The sequence below is a fragment of the Bos grunniens genome, chromosome 10, assembly GCF_055505025.1.
Source record: "Bos grunniens cultivar Pamir isolate PY7600 chromosome 10, Bosgru_T2T1.0, whole genome shotgun sequence".
Taxonomy (NCBI): Eukaryota; Metazoa; Chordata; class Mammalia; order Artiodactyla; family Bovidae; genus Bos; species Bos grunniens.
The window spans coordinates 80,712,465-80,731,146 of NC_141174.1; the positions used below are offsets into that span (position 1 = coordinate 80,712,465).

The window sequence follows — 18,682 nt, forward strand, 5'->3', positions numbered from 1 at the left end:
CCTTTGTCATGTTTGGCTGAAGAGAGTAGATTTCATTTTTCTTTGATGTCTCCCTTTTGATGTCATCAGTCCTGACTCTGGAGATGGAGGAAGGGAAATGAGGGCTTTCACGGCATCCTGTTTTTAGCTGCTTGGGTGAACCATCATATTTGAGATACTATTTAACATTATGAGGAGATAAAATCCAGCTGAGACTCAAGCAGAAATGTAAACAAGGTCACATGGACAAGAGAAAGAGCAGAGCTTTGGTTAATAACTAAACCAAGGATTAGTTAATGATCAGTAGAGAAATTATATGTAGTCTGAGTTCTAACCTACCTAATCATGGGACCAATTACACATGGTCAAGTAATCAAGATAAAATACATGGAAAGGGTCAGTTAATCATCACTTTAGTGAAGTGCCAGTTTGGTAAAGTCAGCAAGGTCTGAAAATGTGTTTTCCTAATCTGTGAAGTTGAATAACTGATCCAAGTAATGTCTAGATTGTCTTTTGCTCACATTTTCTTTCCTCAGTCAGACTTTTACTGACTTATCTCAAATAGCAGCCCCAAGTTTACTTATCCTGCTTTATTTTTCATTGGAAATCTTATCTCTAACATTTTATAATATATTTGTTATTGTCTGAATTCTGCTCTGCTTTCTCGTAGCATAATGTGTTCAAGGTTCATTCATGTAAAAATATTAGAACTTCATTAGTATTTCATTCCTTTCCATGACCAAGTAATACTATAGATGGATATACATTTCATGTATTCATTCATCAGTTGAGGGACATTTAATTTGTTTCCACCTTTTGATTATTATGAATAATGCCACTATGAACACATGTATACAAGTTTCTGTGTGGACATATATATTCATATCTCTTGGATGTATATATAGGAATTAAATCACTGGGTCAGATGGTAGTTCTGTGTTTAACTTTTGAAACTGCCAGACTGTTTTCCCAAGTGCTTGCCTATTTTACATTTTTACCAGCAGTGTGTAAGGATTTTGATTTCTCCAAATTCTAATCAACATTTGTTTTATCTGTCTTTTTTTATTATAATCATCCTAATGGTATGAACTTGTATCATGGTGTGGTTTTGATTTACATTTAGAATTGATGCTTTTGAACTGTGGTGCTGGAGAAGACTCTTGAGAGTCCCTTGGACTGCAAGGAGATCCAACCAGTCCATCCTAAAGGAGACCAGTCCTGAGTGTTCATTGGAAGGACTGATGCTGAGGCTGAAACTCCAATACTTTGGCCACCTCATGCAAAGAGTTGACTCATTGGAAAAGACCCTGATGCTGGGAGGGATTGGGGGCAGGAGGAGAAGGGGACGACAGAGGATGAGATGGCTGGATGGCATCACCGACTCAATGCACATGAGTTTAGGTGAATTCCGGGAGTTGGTGATGGACAGGGAGGCCTGGCGTTCTGCAATTCATGGGGTCGCAAAGAGTTGGACACGACTGAGCAACTGAACTGACTGACTGAACTGATGTTGAGCATCTTCTTGTGTACTTATGGGCTATTTATTTGTCATCTTTAAAGTGATGTCTATTCAGATACTTTGCCCTTGCCCATTTTTTTAAAAGATTATCTTTTTATTATTAGTTGTAAGGGTTCTTTATATATTCTAGGTACAAGTCCTTATCCAGATACATGATATGCAAACATTTTCTTCCATTTTGTTGGGCCCTTTCCACTTTAAAATTAAGAAATATAATAGGGCTTCCCTGGTGGCTCAGTGGTAAAGAATCTGCCTGCCAATGAAGGAGACTTGGGTTCAATCCCTGGTCCACGAAGATCCCACACGCTGAGGAGCAGCTAAGCCCGTGCGCCGCAACCATTGAGCCTTTATTCTAGAACCTGGGAACCACAACTACTGAGCCGCAACTACTGAAGTCTGCTCTTTGCAACTAGAGAAAAGCCCGTGCAACAAGGAAGACTGAGTACAGTCAAATAAACATTATTTTAAAAAAAGAAATAAAATAAATATCCATTAAGTAAATTCAAATAGGCAGAACAGATAAGATGGGGTATCAGTAAAATAGGAAATAGAGAAGATACTGAGAGAAGAGGGAAAGATGTAAATTCACAAAGAAAGACAAATTCAGAGCAAGAGGCATAAATGAAAATACAGAAAAAGACTTTTATTAGTTTAGTGTTGGGATAGACAAATATTTCTTGAAAGGTCAGTAAATATTTAGGCTTTGCAAGCCATGCAGTCTCTGTTGCAGCCACTCAACTCTGCTGTTATAGCATAGAAGCAGCCATAGGCAGTCTGTAAACAAATGGGCAGGACCATATTCTAGCAAAAGGCAAAGGAGAAAAGGAAAGATATACCTATTTGAATGCACAGTTCCAAAGAATAGCAAGGAAAGGTAAGAAAGCCTTCCTTAGTGATCAATGCAAAGAAATAGAGAAAAACAATAGAACAGGAAAGACTAGAGATCTCTTCAAGAAAACTAGAGATACCAAGGGAACATTTCATGCAAAGATGGGCACAATAAAGGACAGAAATGGTATGGACCTAACAGAAACAGATGTTAAAAAGAGGTGGCAACAATACACAGAAGAACTATACAAAAAAGATCTGATCGATAGTTGCCTGACTTTGAAGTCATATGTTTTGCTAATGTACATAAATAACTACCATACAAGTCGTTTGAATAAAATCAAGTCAAGACCCGATCTCATCAATAGACCAGACCAGTTTCCCATCCTTCACTTGAATTTAAACATTGAACAACTGAGATAATCAATGATGCCTTTGAAGAAAGGTTTTGTTTAGTCAAAGATTATTTTACCTGAAAAGAAAGAGTTTATCTGTCACCATATAAGACTTCTGAAACAGTATAGTTGAGTTCTTTGTCACTACTGAGCAGGTTGAGGAACTTAGGCCCCAGTGTAAGAGATAATATTGCTTTGATTACAGAGCAAATACTATTGTTTTGTTCAAACCAAAACTTAACTTTCTGACTGCACTGCACAGCATGTGGAATCTTAGTTCATCAACCAGGGATGGAACTCATGCCCCTTGAAGTGGAAGCGTGGAGTCTTAACCACTTGACCACCAGGGAAGTCCCCTGCTTTTGATACAGAAGCATTTAGAAAAAAAAATCTCTTTGAGCATCATACTCTAACAGTTACAAATCTGAACATTTAACTGCCTTTTCAAAACCCTTTGATGTCCTATCACCTGTTTCCTTCCGACCCTTCAGAGTGACACCTAGTTCCCTTAAGATGGGGTTCCTCCAGATCTTCTCTCTCCAATGTCATCCACAGCTACCACTTCACATTTTATGTACCACATAAGTTCTTATGTAGGTTATTTATTACCTAACCTATAGGGTAGGTTTAGTTCTTTTATACACCATGTAGTGTATAACAGTTTTGTATCTCTGTGCCTGGAACACTTGACTTCCACACTAAAGTCACCTCTTAATTATTATTTCTATACTTTATACATGCTTCTTCTGTTTTTCATATCACCTTTTGTTTTAGTTATTGATTCATACTTCTGAATGTCTCTTGTACAATATGGTGAAGAGCTACAAAAGTACAAGAGTTCATACTATCCCTCTTAGTATTTCCTATTCCTTATATCCATCACCGTGCTTCACCAATTCCTAGCTCATGGCCAATCTTCCTTTTTCTGGACAATCCCATCTCCTGCCACCCCATCTAGATTATTTTGAAGCCAGTCAGATATCATATCATTTTAATTTGTAAATATTTCAGAGCCTGTCTCTAAAAGATAGGTACTCTTTTCTTAAATATAACCATGTCATGATAAAATAATTCCCTAATATTATCCATTACTGCTACTGCTAAGTCACTTCAGTCGTTTCCGACTCTATGTGACCCCATAGACGGCAGCCCACCAGGCTCCTCCGTCCCTGGGATTCTCCAGGCGAGAACACTGGAGTGGGTTGCCATTTCCTTCTCCAATGCATGAAAGTGAAAAGTCAAAGTGAAATCGCTCAGTCGTGTCCGACTCTTCGCAACCCCATGGACCACAGCCAACCAGGCGCCCCCATCCGTGGGATTTTCCAGGCAAGAGTACTGGAGTGGGGTGCCATCGCATTAGTCAGTTAATATTCAGTTTCCTCAGTGTCTCATAAGTATTTTTTTTCAGTTTTATTTATCTATTCATTTTTTACTTTACAATATTGTATTGGTTTTGCCATGTATTGACATGAATCTGCCACGGGTATACATGTGTTCCCCATCCTGAACCCCCCTCCCACCTCCCTACCCATCCCATCCCTCTGGGTCATCCCAGTGCACCAGCCCTGAGCATCCTGTATCATGCATCAAACCTGGACTGGCAATTTGTTTCACATATGATAATATACATGTTTCAATGCCATTCTCCCAAATCATCCCACCCTCGCCCTCTCCTACAGAGTCCAAAAGACTGTTCTTTACATCTGTGTCTCTTTTGCTGTCTCGCATATAGGGTTATCATTACCATCTTTATAAATTCCATATATATGTGTTAGTATACTGTATTGGTGTTTTTCTTTCTGGCTTACTTCACTCTGTATAATAGGCTCCAGTTTCATCCACCTCATTAGCACTGATTCAAATGTATTCTTTTTAATGGCTGAGTAATACTCCATTGTGTATGTGTACCACAGCTTTCTTATCCATTCTTATCCATCTGCTGATGGACATCTTGGTTGCTTCCATGTCCTGGCTATTATAAACAGTGCTGCAGTGAACATTGGGGTACACATGTCTCTTTCAATTCTGGTTTCCTTGGTGTGTATGCCCAGCAGTAGGATTGCTGGGTCATATGGCAGTTCTATTTCCAGTTTTTTAAGGAATCTCCACACTGTTCTCCATAGTGGCTGTACTAGTTTGCATTCCCACCAACAGTGTAAGAGGGTTCCCTTTTCTCCACACCCTCTCCAGCATTTAGTGCTTGCAGATATATTCCTAAGTATTTTATTCTTTTCGTTGCAATGGTGAATGGAATTGTTTCCTTAATTTCTCTTTCTGTTTTCTCATTGTTAGTGTATAGGAATGCAAGGGATTTCTGTGTGTTAATTTTATATCCTGCAACTTTACTATATTCATTGATTAGCTCTGGTAATTTTCTGGTGGAGTCTTTAGGGTTTTCTATGTAGAGGATCATGTCATCTGCAAACAGTGAGAGTTTTACTTCTTCTTTTCCAATCTGGATTCCTTTTATTTCTTTTTCTGCTCTGATTGCTGTGGCCAAAACTTTCAAAACTATGTTGAATAGTAGTGATGAGAGTGGGCACCCTTGTCTTGTTTTTGACTTTAGGGGAAATGCTTTCAATTTTTCACCATTGAGGATAATGTTTGCTGTGGGTTTGTCATATATAGCTTTTATAATGTTGAGGTATGTTCCTTCTATTCCTGCTTTCTGGAGGGTTTTTATCATAAATGGATGTTGAATTTTGTCAAAGGCTTTCTCTGCATCTATTGAGATAATCATATGTTTTTATATTTCAATTTGTTAATGTGGTGTATTACATTGATTGATTTGTGGATCTTGAAGAATCTTTGCATCCCTGGGATAAAGCCCAATTGGTCATGATGTATGATCTTTTTAATATGTTGCTGGATTCTGTTTGCTAGAATTTTGTTAAGGATTTTTGCATCTATGTTCATCAGTGATATTGGCCTGTAGTTTTCTTTTTTTGTGTGGCATTTTTGTCAGGTTTTGGTATTAGGGTGATGGTGGCCTCATAGAATGAGTTTGGAAGTTTACCTTAGTGTCTCATAATTATTTTAAAACTTTTAATTGGTTTCAATAAACTCTATATAACTGAGTTGACTATTTTGTCTCTTAAGGTTATTTTAAACTGTAAGTTTCCTCTTGTTTCTTTTTTACTATTGTTGAAGAAAATGGTCTTTTGTGCTGTAAGGCTGTTCATAGCATGGATTTTGCACACTGTATCTACCTGGAGTCATTTAATATGCTTGTTTGTGCTCTATATTTTCTCTGAGTTAATAGTTATTTAGGCTTAATCAGAACCATTTAAGTTGAGGGGAGGGGATGAGACAAGACTACTTACAGCAGTGCTGTGTTCTACCAAGAGGTATGTAATGATTTTCTGTCTCTCATTTTGTGTGATGGTAGAAATTGATGAACTTTACATTGATTCATTAGTTCACTGAGTTGCAAGATGCTGATATTTTAATTCTGTCTTCTCATTTTTTTTAGCTGAATACTTGGAAAGGATAAATTTACATTTCTCAACTATATGATTATCTTAAGATGTAATTCAAACTTATGGGAATTCCCTGGTGGTCTGTTGGTTAAATTCTGAGCTTATACTGCAGGGGGAACTAAGGTCTAACATGCCACATGGCATGGCCAAAAAACAACAACAACACCTAAGACCTGTAGATATTAAGGAAAAAGGGAGTCAATTTCACCAAAGATGGATAAGGGAAACTAATACATTTTGAGTACCTAAGATAGATAGTGAATTTACCAATTTTTTTTATATGAAAGTGAAAGTCGCTTAGTCGTGTTTGATTCTTTGCAACCCATGGACTACACAGTCCATGGGATTCTCCTTGCCAGAATACTGGGATCTTCCCAACCCAGGGTTTGAACCCGGGTCTCCTGCATTGCAGGCAGATTCTTTACCAGCTGAGTCACCAGGGAAGCCCAAGAATACTGGAGTGAGTAACCTATCCCTTCTCCAGTGGATCTTCCTGACCCAGGAATCGAACCAGGGTCTCCCACATTGCAGGTGGATTGTTTACCAGCTGAGCTAAATTTATTTATTTGGCTGAGCCCAGGAGAAGGCAATGGCAACCCACTCCAGTACTCTTGCCTGGCAAATCACATGGACAGAGGAGCCTGGTAGGCTGCAGTCCATGGGGTCGCTAAGGACTGAGTGACTTCACTTTCGCTTTTTATTTTCCTGCATTGGAGAAGGAAATGGCAACCCACTCCAGTATTCTTGCCTGGAGAATCCCAGGGATGGCGGAGCCTGGTGGGCTGCTATCTGTGGGGTCACACAGAGTCGGACACGACTGAAGTGACTTAGCAGCAGCAGCAGCAGTCTTAGTTGTGGCTCTTCGGATCTTTGATCTTCGTTGTGACATGCAAACTCTTAAGTTGTGGCATATGAAATCTATTTCCCTCACCGGGGATTGAACCTGGGCCCCTTGCATTAGAAATGTGAAGTCTTAGCCACTGGACCAGCAGGGAAGTCCCTACTGATGCTTTTAAAGTAAATTTTTTAAACGTAGCAACTCTTCTACAAATATTCAAAGCATCAAAATTGCATGGGTATATAAATCTTCAACTAAAAAAAAAATGACATTTAAAAGTAAAAATTAGGAAAGCCATTCTTTGGCACACACACACACATACACACACACAAAGCTGGTCAAGCTACTATTCATTTCCAAAATATATTTTATGAGACAAAAGGCAATTTTCAATTAAGGCAATAATATGTACACCCACATTGGATCATATGTCTTATCTTAAGAAACCAATTAGCTCACCTTTACTTCTGTATGGTGACTCTCTCAGTATCTTTCAGTGGTTTCTTCCTTACTTTTTCCAGCCTCTTGGCATTAACTGGATCTAATTCAGAACTGAAATTTAAAAAATAGTCTACAGTAAACAAAAATTATGTCCCATGTTATCAATTCTAAAAGGAGTGGGAATCCAGAGCATGAGAAGACGATGATGCCTTTACCTGGTCCTAATATGAAGACACAGGAAAGGAATCTGAGTATTAAAGTAGGTAGTTCCATGCATTGTTCCAAGGAAATAAACAATATTTAACACTTGGCATTATACAATGTTTAATGTTATCAACAGAACTACTTTTGTTACTATCTGCTCTGTTGTTATATGAATAAAATTATCCCAACTAAAAGCAAGTAGGCAAAACTTGTCCTAAAGAATCTATAACCTTTTTATGAGGCTGAAGGATTTGAATGAGATAGAATAATGAATTTGCTCACATTTGAGATTTGTAAAATACTGAGATTCATTACTGAGTTTAGAATCTCCTTTAGTAGATATATTTGAAATAGATCAAACATTTGTACTCTAGCTTTGGGAAAAATCACTTGTTTTCTCCTCTAATTTTTTTTGCTTATGGTTGTTTACTGAGTGATCTTTCTTCCTCTTGGAATGGTCAGATCTGAGGTTTGGGTGTTAGTTTTTTTGGTTAAGTATGTGAAGCAGGCCTACTTAGCCCTAGGCAAAAGGTTCCCCCAATAGTCTAGTCTTGTCCCCTGGAATTCCACAGTAGGGGAGGGTCTGTTCCCCCTTCACACAGGACTAGGGGAGGAGTAACCCGTCTAGAGAAAGATTTGGGCTTTCTTGGCCCAAGCCTGATGCTAACAATTTTATCACAAACTGATCCCAAGAGTAGGTTAGGATGTTTGGGGTACTGGCTTTTGGCTATATATTATATCTACCTGTAGTATCTATTTCTTCTTAATCCTTTGCCATTTTAGATGACTCTCAGGAGTGAGTGCCTTTTTTTCTGCTTCTGCGTTATTCAAATTTTCTAAACTGAATATGTTTTTACTTTTATTGGAAATAAGAACAATTTCAAAAATAGACTACAGTGAGTTCTTGTCTATATAGAATTAGTTTAGTTTGTTTTTGAGTAAAAAATTGAGTCTGGAGACTGTATAGATTCGGAAATAGAATTCTTTAGTAAGGTAGCAAAAGCAATTTGCAAATTAGACAAGAATGAAAAGTTTATGGCCAAAACTACCAGATCTAGGAAGGACCTCAGACAAAGGGTTTATGGCTTGAATAGGTAGGAAACAGATGAGACATAAATACTGCTGTGTATTCAAAAGTACAGCCTGACAAAGCTAAAACGCTTTCTAAATATTAACTTTTGATCTGATTCAGTAATCCCATGATGGGCACATCAGTACATCAAATGGTGAATGAAAACAAAAGATAAAATTATTTGCCCATGCCCAGAAATAATATTCAGGAAAAGTCATCTCCGTCTGTGTCTCTTTGCCCTCTACTGTAGCAGTATAAACAGCCTGGAAGTATCTCTATGTATCTTAGGGAAAATAAATTGGTTACCAGTGCTCTCCAGTATCTAGGAATGTGGAAGCTGAGTCCAAACTAATTGTAAACGAGTAAGGTCAGAACCAATTCTAAACTTGGAAACTTTTTTTGTTGTTGGTTGTCACGCTTCTTGCTCATGATGAATGGTTATATTTTAAAAGGGCTGATCTGTGTCAGTATTCTCATTAAGATATTAGGAAGGTGTTATTCTGGAAACATAAAGCTTTGGCTTTCCCTAGTTTTGGGGAACCTCGAATTAGGTCAGATGCTCCAGAAGAAAACAATCAGTAATAGAGTATGAATTGAAGAATTCCTGTTTGTTGCTGGAAGTAAGGGGAAAGGAGTTATGAGGTTGTATGTCAAAGGCCTGTTTTCCCCTAGTAGGTGTGGAGTTTCCAGAAGAAACAAACAGATCTCCTCATCGCCTTTTATAAGCACAGAATTACAGAGTTAGAAGCAGCCATGCAGGAGTCACAGCAAACACTGACCAACCAGGACAAGTAAGTGACAAATCAGGTTACCCAAGAGCCCTTTCCAGGGAAGCTAGAGCCTGTATATCCTTATGGTTCCAAAGCCTGAACATTGCTTCATGTGTGTTTATGTTTGTCTTGGGTAAGTTCAGTACAGAATTTTGTTCCCTCAGTCTCCATTTTCTTTTTCTCTTTCTTCCCTCTTTATAGCTTTCCTCTTTTACTTCCATCTGTCAAAAACTGCTTCTTCAGAGAAATCAGACATGGCTTTTTCACAGTAATAATGATGGGAGATAGCATTTAAAATGTTACGTGTAGGAGGATGTGTTTTGGAAGTCTTAAGCTAAAAGATGGAATCCCTGACAGAAATGTTCAGACATCTTCAGGCCAGGGGTGCATGTGGAGAAGAGATGCAATTCTGTATAAAAGCCTCTGAAACCATACCAAATGATGCTTATTTTCTCCACCTGGTTCTTCTCACCACCAAAACCCTGCCATTGCTGACCTGAATCACTAGGTCTCTGTCAGAATTATCTTGTATAGTGGCAAACATCTCTCTGGAAGCATTAACTAGATTTGATGATAATAAAAATCAGGATTTTTTTTATTCCACTGACCTGCTGAAGCTCACCGTTTCCATCTTTTGCCTAGAGAGCTGTCAGTCTTAAGGAAAGAGAATGGAGAACTGAAGAAATTTCAAGCCATCAGGAAGGTGAATAAAATAGATTTTCCATACTATTATTTTCTCCTCTATTTTGCCCATCTGTCTAGCTGACTGAATAGAATAGTTTTCCATGGCAGGTATTAATTGATAATGTTTGTAAAATAAACATAACTGTAGTAAATGGACAAGGCCACAGAAGACCTTGAAGGGATGAGAGGACAAAATTTAGCACAGTGGTAACCCATTCTTGAACATCAATGAATCATGACATGGCACATGGGGAAGCTCTTTTACAGAAGAGTTATCTGTTGTAACTTAAAATTTCTCTTCAAGAATCCCAAGGCACTCAGAACCCTTCTTCTCCATCAAACTCTATTTCCTAGACATTTCTCTCTTCCCAAGAGTGTTCTTTGTGTTTATATAGCATGCCTTTTGATCTTTCTCTTATATTTTCCTTTCTCTCTCCATAGATTCTCTATATTTCTCCATGTATATCAGTCTTCAGGATTCCCAATATGTTTTTGTGAAGAGAGACTAAAATTTTCTTCCCCTAAAGCTAAGTGTTTCTAAGGAAACACTGCAGCTGTTTTCTTCTATTGGAAATCTTAGTAACCACAACTAGAAGACATTGCAGCTTAGTTATCTGACAAGTAAGATCCATTGATGGGGACTCTTGAGCTAAAGCTTCCTTCACCCCCATTTTTTTCACCTACAGGAATCTCCAAGTTGGTACCAAGGAAGCAGGTCAGTTTTATCAGGCGCCATAGCTTCCCTCTTTGAAAATATCTATCCTTTCTTGACACTTGGCTCTAACTCTTATGTGGGCTCTGAGGTGGAGGAAATGGTTTATGAATTTATCTTTCACTTAACCATGAAAGAGTTACTCACTGAAAAGCACTGACGTAAAATCTTGAATGCAGTGCTCACCCTTGACCGTCATCTTATGAAATTCTACTCATCCTTCAAAATTCAACTCATGTGTCATTTCCTCTGTCAAGACTATTAGGCAGAGTTAGATGTTCTATTATTCATTTATTCAATAAATATTCATTAATTGCCTATTCTTTGTGATGTACCGTGTTAGGTGCTGGGTGTACATCACCAATTTTTCTAATTATAAATGTCTGTACCCTACCAATCATTAAATATTTTTAGTATCAGCTCTGTATTGATGGATTAAAAAAGCATGGCCATTGATTCACAGAAGCTAAAGTCTAATGTTCTAGCATACTCTGTACTTCTAATACACCCATTATTACATTTAACGTTGCTTTTTTATTGCCTTCCCACTAAGCCTCTCAAAAACAAACCACATTCTAGTTATCTTTGTAACCTCAGGATCTAAGATACATGAGCACTAAATAAATGCTTGAAGATAGATGGAAGAGGGGATGGAGGGAGTGAGGGAATGGTGGATGTGTAAATGGGTGGATAGATGTACGTAAAGTTGAGAGTATCTGGTAAAGCACTAAGGGAAGGATGAAAGGACTTCAGAACTTCTATTACGGGGAATAGAGAAGTGGAGAAGATTTCATTTAGGGAATTGGAGAGCCAAGGAGACCCATATGGAAAACTTGCTTCCACCATGCTCAGGGAGGAGGCTATTATTTTTATAAATAAATGGTGTGATTGATCCTCTAAGGTGGCAGGCACTAAGTTCTGCTTACAGAGATTAGAACTGCCTTTGTTTTTTTTCTTCCTTGCAGGTTAAACACACCTCGACCAGTGGGCATCACGTCTCCATCTCAGTCAGGTAGAGACCATGTTTTGCCCAAATATAAGCGTGAGATAAATAAATATCCTTTTTCATAAACTATGAACCATAAGGAAGATGCTTTCCTCTCAGAAAGTATAGTGTGATTTTCCTATTATATATGATATGGAAAGGCCAAACTCGCAGATACTAACTTGCAACAGACAGGCTATGCAAAAGAGGGCACACCATTAATGGCAACTTTTCATCCTCTGTTTTATTCCCTTTTAGTTACTCCACGACCCATTTCTCAGCATAGTAGCCAAGTGGTCAGGTGAGTAGAAAGCTACACAGAAACATTAAAACTGTTGGCAGAAGATGGAAGATGAAAGAAATGCCTAGATGTGGCTGAGATAGGGACTGAGGAGACTTTATAAAGGTTTAATACCAGCTTTATTTGCTTTTCGTTTTTGTTTCACTTCATACAGTCGGTCCTCCTCAGTGGAGTCTACCCCTTATAGAATGGCTGGCTTTAGTAACTTGGGACAAGTAAGTAATGTTTACATTGTCTTTCCAGACTGAGATTTCTAATGCTAAATGAAAGCCAAGATTAAAGCAAGAATATTAAACCGATTGGTTTTGGCATGAATTGTCTCTCTTTTCGCAATGCAGACCTGATATTAGAAGCAGACCTGATTCATAGCTTGGAATGAATAGAGGTGAAAATAGTGGACCACATTAACAGTGTCCATCATGTTCATTTTGGAAGGATTAAAATGTGGGTCTTTCTTGGACTTGTGCACTACCCACTCTGGGAGAACAACATATTCTTCAATGTATATGTAGCATGAAATATGGAAGCCAGAGAATCAGGATCTATTTCCTGTTATTTTTCCCTCAGGGAGCCAGAGGTCTTCAGGGAAGGAGCACTCCGAGGGATTCTTTTACTGGTAAGAGGGGGAGAAAAAAAGTTTTCAGAAACCAACATATTCTGTAAAACTACCAGCAGATTTTGGGTTTTCTGTGCATAATATAATGCCATTTTACTTCCTTTTTCTCTATACAGTGATCCCAGGTATCCAGACACTACTTTTGAATAATATTTCTGTTCTCAAACTGATAAGGAGAAAATTGAAACTTGAGTAATAGGAAGTATTTGAAACCCTCTGGTCAGGAGACAGAACTTTTGAGTAATTGACTTTGGGTTTTTTTTAATTGCCACAAGATGGCAGTAGAAGTTAGAGCTAAAAGAAGATTAACTAGATGTCAATTACGTTAGCCTGAAGAGTATCTGGCTTCTTCAATTCAGTTCAGTTGCTCAGTCATGTCCGACTCTTTGAGACTCCATGAACTGCAGCACGCCAGATCTCCCTGTCCATCACCAACTCCCGGAGTCTCCCCAAACCTATGTCCATTGAGTTGGTGATACCATCCAACCATCTCCTCCTCTGTCGTCCCCTTCTCCTCCTGCCCTCAATCTTTCCCAACATCGGGGTCATTTCCAATGAGTCAGCTCTTCATATCAGGTGGCCGAAGTATTGGAGTTTCAGCTTCAACATCAGTCTTCCAATGAACACCCAGGAATGATCTTCCTTACGATGGACTGGTTGGATCTCTCAAGGATCTCTCAAGAGTCTTCTCCAACACCACAGTTCAAGAGCATCAATTCTTCGGCGCTCAGCCAGCGCTCGGCTTTCTTTATAGTCCAACTCTCACATCCATACATGACTACTGGAAAAATAATAGCCTTGACTAGACTATGTCTCTGCTTTTTAATATGCTGTCTAGGTTGGTCATAGGTTGGTCAAAACTTTCCTTCCAAGGAGTAAGTGTCTTTTAATTTCATGGCTGCAATCACCATCTACAGTGAGGCCCCAAAAATAAACTCAGCCACTGTTTTCACTATCTCCCCATCTATTTGCCATGAAGTGACGGGACCTGATACCATGATCTTAGTTTTCTGAATGTTGAGCTTTAAGCCAACTTTTTCACTCTCCTCTTTCACTTTCATCCAGAGGCTTTTTAGTTCTTCTTCACTTTCTGCCATAAGGGTGGTGTCATCTGCATATCTGAGGTTATTGATATTTCTCCCGGCAATCTTGATTCCAGCCTGTGCTTCTTCCAGCCCAGCGTTTCTCATGATGTACTCTGCATAGAAGTTAAATAAGCAGGGTGACAATATACAGCCTTGACATACTCCTTTTCCTATTTGGAACCAGTCTGCTGTTCCATGTCCAGTTCTAACTGTTGCTTCCTGACCTGCATACAGGTTTCTCAAGAGGCAGTTCAGGTGGTCTGGTATTCACATCTCTTTCAGAATTTTCCACAGTTTATTGTGATTCACACAGTCAAAGGCTTTGGCATAGTCAATAAAGCAGAAATAGATATTTTTCTGGAACTCTCTTGCTGTTTCGATGATCCAGCAGATGTTGGCAATTTGATCTCTGGTTCCACTGTCTTTTCTAAAACCAGCTTGAACATCTGGAAGTTCACGGTTCACATATTGCTGAAGCCTGGCTTGGAGAATTTTGAGCATTACTTTACTAGCATGTGAGATGAGTGCAATTGTGCGGTAGTTTGAGCATTCTTTGGCATTGCCTTTCTTTGGGATTGGAATGAAAACTGACCTTTTCCTGTCCTGTGGCCACTGCTGAGATTTCCAAATTTGCTGACATATTGAGTGCAGCACTTTCACAGCATCATTTTCCTGGATTTGAAATAGCTCAACTGGAATTCCATCACCTCCACTACCTTTGTTCATAGTGATGCTTCCTAAGGCCCATTTGACTTCACCTAGAGCCAGGATATCTGGCTCTAGGTAAGTGATCACACCATCGTGATTATCTGGGTTGTGACGATCTTTTTTGTATAGTTCTTCTGTGTATTCTTGCCATCTCTTCTTAATATCTTCTGGTTCTGTTAGGTCCATACCTTTTCTGTCCTTTATTGAGCCCATCTTTGCATGAAATGTTCCCTTGGTATCTCTAATTTTCTTGAAGAGATCTCTAGTCTTTCCCATTCTATTCTTTCCCTCTATTTTCATTGATTGCTGAGGAAGGCTTTCTTATCTCTCCTTGCTATTCTCTGGAACTCTGCATTCAAATGGGTATATCTTTCCTTTTCTCCTTTGGTTTTGCTTTTTTTCATAGCTATTTGTAAGGCCTCCTCAGACAGCCATTTTGCTTTTTTGCATTTCTTTTTCTTGGAGATGGTCTTGATCCCTGTCTCCTGTACAATGTCACGAACCTCAGTCCATAGTTCATCAGGCACTCTGTCTATCAGATCTAGTCCCTTAAATCTATTTCACACTTCCACTGTATACTCATAAGGGATTTGTTTTAGGTCATACCTAAATGGTCTAGTGGTTTTCCCTACTTTCTTCAATTTAAGTCTGAATTTGGCAATAAGGAGTTCATAATCTGAGCTGCAGTCAGCTCCCGGTCTTGTTTTTGCTGACTGTATAGAGCTTCTCTATCTTTGGCTACAAAGAATATAATCAATCTGATTTCAGTGTTGGCCATCTGGTGATGTCCATGTATAGAGTCTTCTCCTGTGTTGTTGGAAGAGAGTGTTTGCTATGACCAGTATGTTCTCTTGGCAAAACTCTATTAGCCTTTGCCCTGCTTCATTCTGTACTCCAAAGCTAAATTTGCATGTTACTCCTGGTGTTTCTTGACTTCCTACTTTTGCATTCCAGTCCCTTATAATGAAAAGGACATCTTTTTTGGGTGTTAGTTGTAAAAGGTCTTGTAGGTCTTCATAGAACCATTCAACTTCAGCTTCTTCAGTGTTACTGGTTGGGGCATAGACTTGGATTACCGTGATATTGAATGGTTTGCTTTTGAAATGAACAGAGATCATTCTGTCATTTTTGAGATTGCATCCAAGTACTGCATTTCGGACTCTTTTGTTGACCATGATGGCTACTCCATTTCTTCTGAGGGATACCTGCCCGCAGTGGTAGATATAATGGTCATCTGAGTTAAATTCACCCATTCCAGTCCATTTCAGTTCGCTGCTTCCTAGAATGTCAACATTCAATCTTGCCATCTCTTGTTTGACCACTTCCAATTTGTCTTGATTCATGGACTTGACATTCCAGGTTCCTATGCAATATTGCTGTTTACAGCATCGGACCTTGCTTCTATCACCAGTCACATCCACAGCTGGGTATTCTTTTTGCTTTGGCTCCATCCCTTCATTCTTTCTGGAGTTATTTCTCCACTGATCTCCAGTAGCATATTGGGCACCTACTGACCTGGGGAGTTCCTCTTTCAGTATCCTATCTTTTTGCCTTTTCATACTGTTCATGGGGTTCTCAAGGCAAGAATACTGAAGTGGTTTGCCATTCCCTTCTCCAGTGGACCACATTCTGTCAGACCTCTCCACCATGACCCGGCTGTCTTGGGTGGTCCCACATGGCGTGGCTTAGTTTCATTGAGTTAGACAAGGCTGTGGTCCATGTGATCAGACGTAAAAATATTGCAGAGAAGAAATACTCTGCAAAACTCCAACTTAATTTCTTGTCTCTTTCCCCTTAGAACTAGTATTCTTACTACTGTTTTTTAAGACATTAGTCAGTCCATAGAGAATACTTATCAGAGAGGATTTCCCTTTCTTTCCCAAGAGGCAATTTTTAAATTCACAGATCTCTTCCTGAAATAGCCATTTTTGAAATTCACCAAATAGTCTTCCTCTGATTCTTTCATACTCACCCCTTTGAAGAGTAGGTATTTTAGCCTATTTCTGTCAAGTTAGTAATACTCTCTTTTATTCCTGATTTTAGTTATTTAAGGCTATCTTTTTTTCTTGGACAACCGGCTAAAGATTAGTCAAATGTTTTAAACAACTCTAAGAGTTTTAAAAATTTGTTATTGAACTATAGTTGATTTATAATATCATGTAAGTTTGAGGTTTACAGCACAGCGATATATGTATATATATTTCAGATTCTTTTCCATTTAGGTTATTGTATAATATGAGTATAGTTCCCTGTGCTATACAGTAGGTCCTTGTTGGTAATCTATTTTAACTAACTATACATAGGAAAATCCATGGATGGAGGAGCCTGGAAGGCTGCAGTCCATGGGGTCGCTAAGAGTCGGACACGACTGAGCAGCTTCACTTTCACTTTTTACTTTCATGCATTGGAGAAGGAAATGGCAACCCACTCCAGTATTCTTGCCTGGAGAATCCAAGGGACAGGGAAGCCTGGTGGGCTGCCGTCTATGGGGTCACACAGAGTCAGACACGAATGAAGCGACTTAGCAGCAGCAGCAGCATACATAGTAGTGTGTATATGTTAGTCCCAGCCTCCTAATTTATCCCTCCATTACCCCCCCAGGATTAGTGAATTTTGTTGATCATTTCAAAGAACCAACTTTTGGTTGTCTTGATTTTTCTCTATTATTTTTCTATTCTCTATTTCCTTTATTTCTGCTCTAATCTTTTTCTTTGCTTCTGCTTTTGGGTTTAGTTCTTCTTGTTTCTTAAAGTGGAAGGTTTCATTGTTGACTTGAGATCTACTTTTTTAATATAGATGATTACAGTTATGTTTCACTCTGAGCACTGCTTTCACTGAATCTTTCAAGGTTTAGTATATTGTGTTTTTGTTTTCATTCATCTCAAAGTATTTTCTAACTTCTGTGATTTTTTTTTTCTTTGACCCATTAGTTATTTAGCAGTGTTGATTATCCATATAATTGTTAATTTCCCAAATTTCCTCCTGTTTTTTATCTTAATTTCATTTCACTGTTGTTGGACAACATATTTTGTATGATTTCGATCCATTTAACTGTATGGCCTAAAGCATTGTGTATCCTGGGGAATGTTCCAGGTACAAGTGGTGTTCCAGGTACAGGTACAGAAAAGAGTGTATATTCTGCTGTTGTTGGATGGAGTGTTCTATAGATGTCTGTTAATTTAGTTGGTATATAGTGTTGTTGTGTTTTAAAAAATATTTATTTGTTTGGCTGCAACAGATCTTAGCTGTGTTGTGGCATGCAGGATCTTTCATTGTGGTTTCTCTCTGGTTGTGGCTTGGGCTCCAGAGTGTAGGCTCTGCAGTTTTAACACATGGGCTTAGCTGCCCCACAGCATGTGGGATCTTAGTTCTCTGATCAGGGATCAAACTTGTTTCCCCTGCATTGGAGAGCAGATTTTTAACCACTGGACCACCAGGAAAGTCCTTACAATGTTGTTTAAATCTTCTATTTTCTTGCTGAACTTGTCTAGTTGTTTTATCCATTATCAAGGAGTATCTTAATTTCTCCTTCATTTTTGAAAGATAGTTTTGCTGGATTTAAAACTTTTGGTTGACATTGTTTCATTTAGCATTTTGAATATGTTATCCTCCTGTGTTCTGGCCTCCGTGGTTTCTGAAGAGAAATCAGTGCCAGTTTTATTGAGAATCCCTTGCATGTGATAAATGGCTTCTCTTTTGCTGCTTTCAAGGTTCCTCTTTCTTCTTTTTTTTTTTTTGTCTTTAGCTTTCAACAGTTTATGATGCATCCAGGTATGGATCTCTTTGATTTATCATCTTTGGGATTTATTGAGCTTCTTGGATGCATAGATTAATATTTTCATCATTTTGGGAAGTTGTCAGCCCTTATATCTTCAGATAATTCTCTCTGCCCCTTGTCCTCTCTGTTTTCCTTTTGGAACTCCCATTTGTTTGTGCTGGTATGCTTGATGGTATTTCATCAAGTTCTCTGAGGCTCTGTTCATTATTTGTCATTCCTTTTTATTTCTCTTCCTCAAACTGGATAATCTCAATTGATTTATCTTCAAATTTGCTGATTCTTTCTTAT

At 38.6% G+C, this 18,682-nt stretch overlaps 1 protein-coding gene across 3 annotated transcripts in view; it reads left to right on the top strand.

The window, feature by feature from the left end:
* Window positions 1-18,682, top strand: part of RNF212B (ring finger protein 212B) — a 30,996-nt gene that overhangs the window by 5,841 nt on the left and 6,473 nt on the right. Inside the window, exons 5-11 of one of the 3 annotated variants that reach the window (XM_086322434.1) lie at window positions 9,431-9,546; window positions 10,168-10,228; window positions 10,896-10,924; window positions 11,887-11,933; window positions 12,165-12,207; window positions 12,362-12,422; window positions 12,775-12,823. In XM_086322434.1, coding sequence (XP_086178560.1) covers window positions 9,431-9,546; window positions 10,168-10,228; window positions 10,896-10,924; window positions 11,887-11,933; window positions 12,165-12,207; window positions 12,362-12,422; window positions 12,775-12,823 — 406 coding nt within the window. Of the gene's footprint in view, window positions 1-9,427; window positions 9,547-10,167; window positions 10,229-10,895; window positions 10,925-11,886; window positions 11,934-12,164; window positions 12,208-12,361; window positions 12,423-12,774; window positions 12,824-18,682 lie in introns of all 3 variants that reach the window. The other 2 variants (XM_086322435.1, XR_015135175.1) reach the window with 2 other exon arrangements.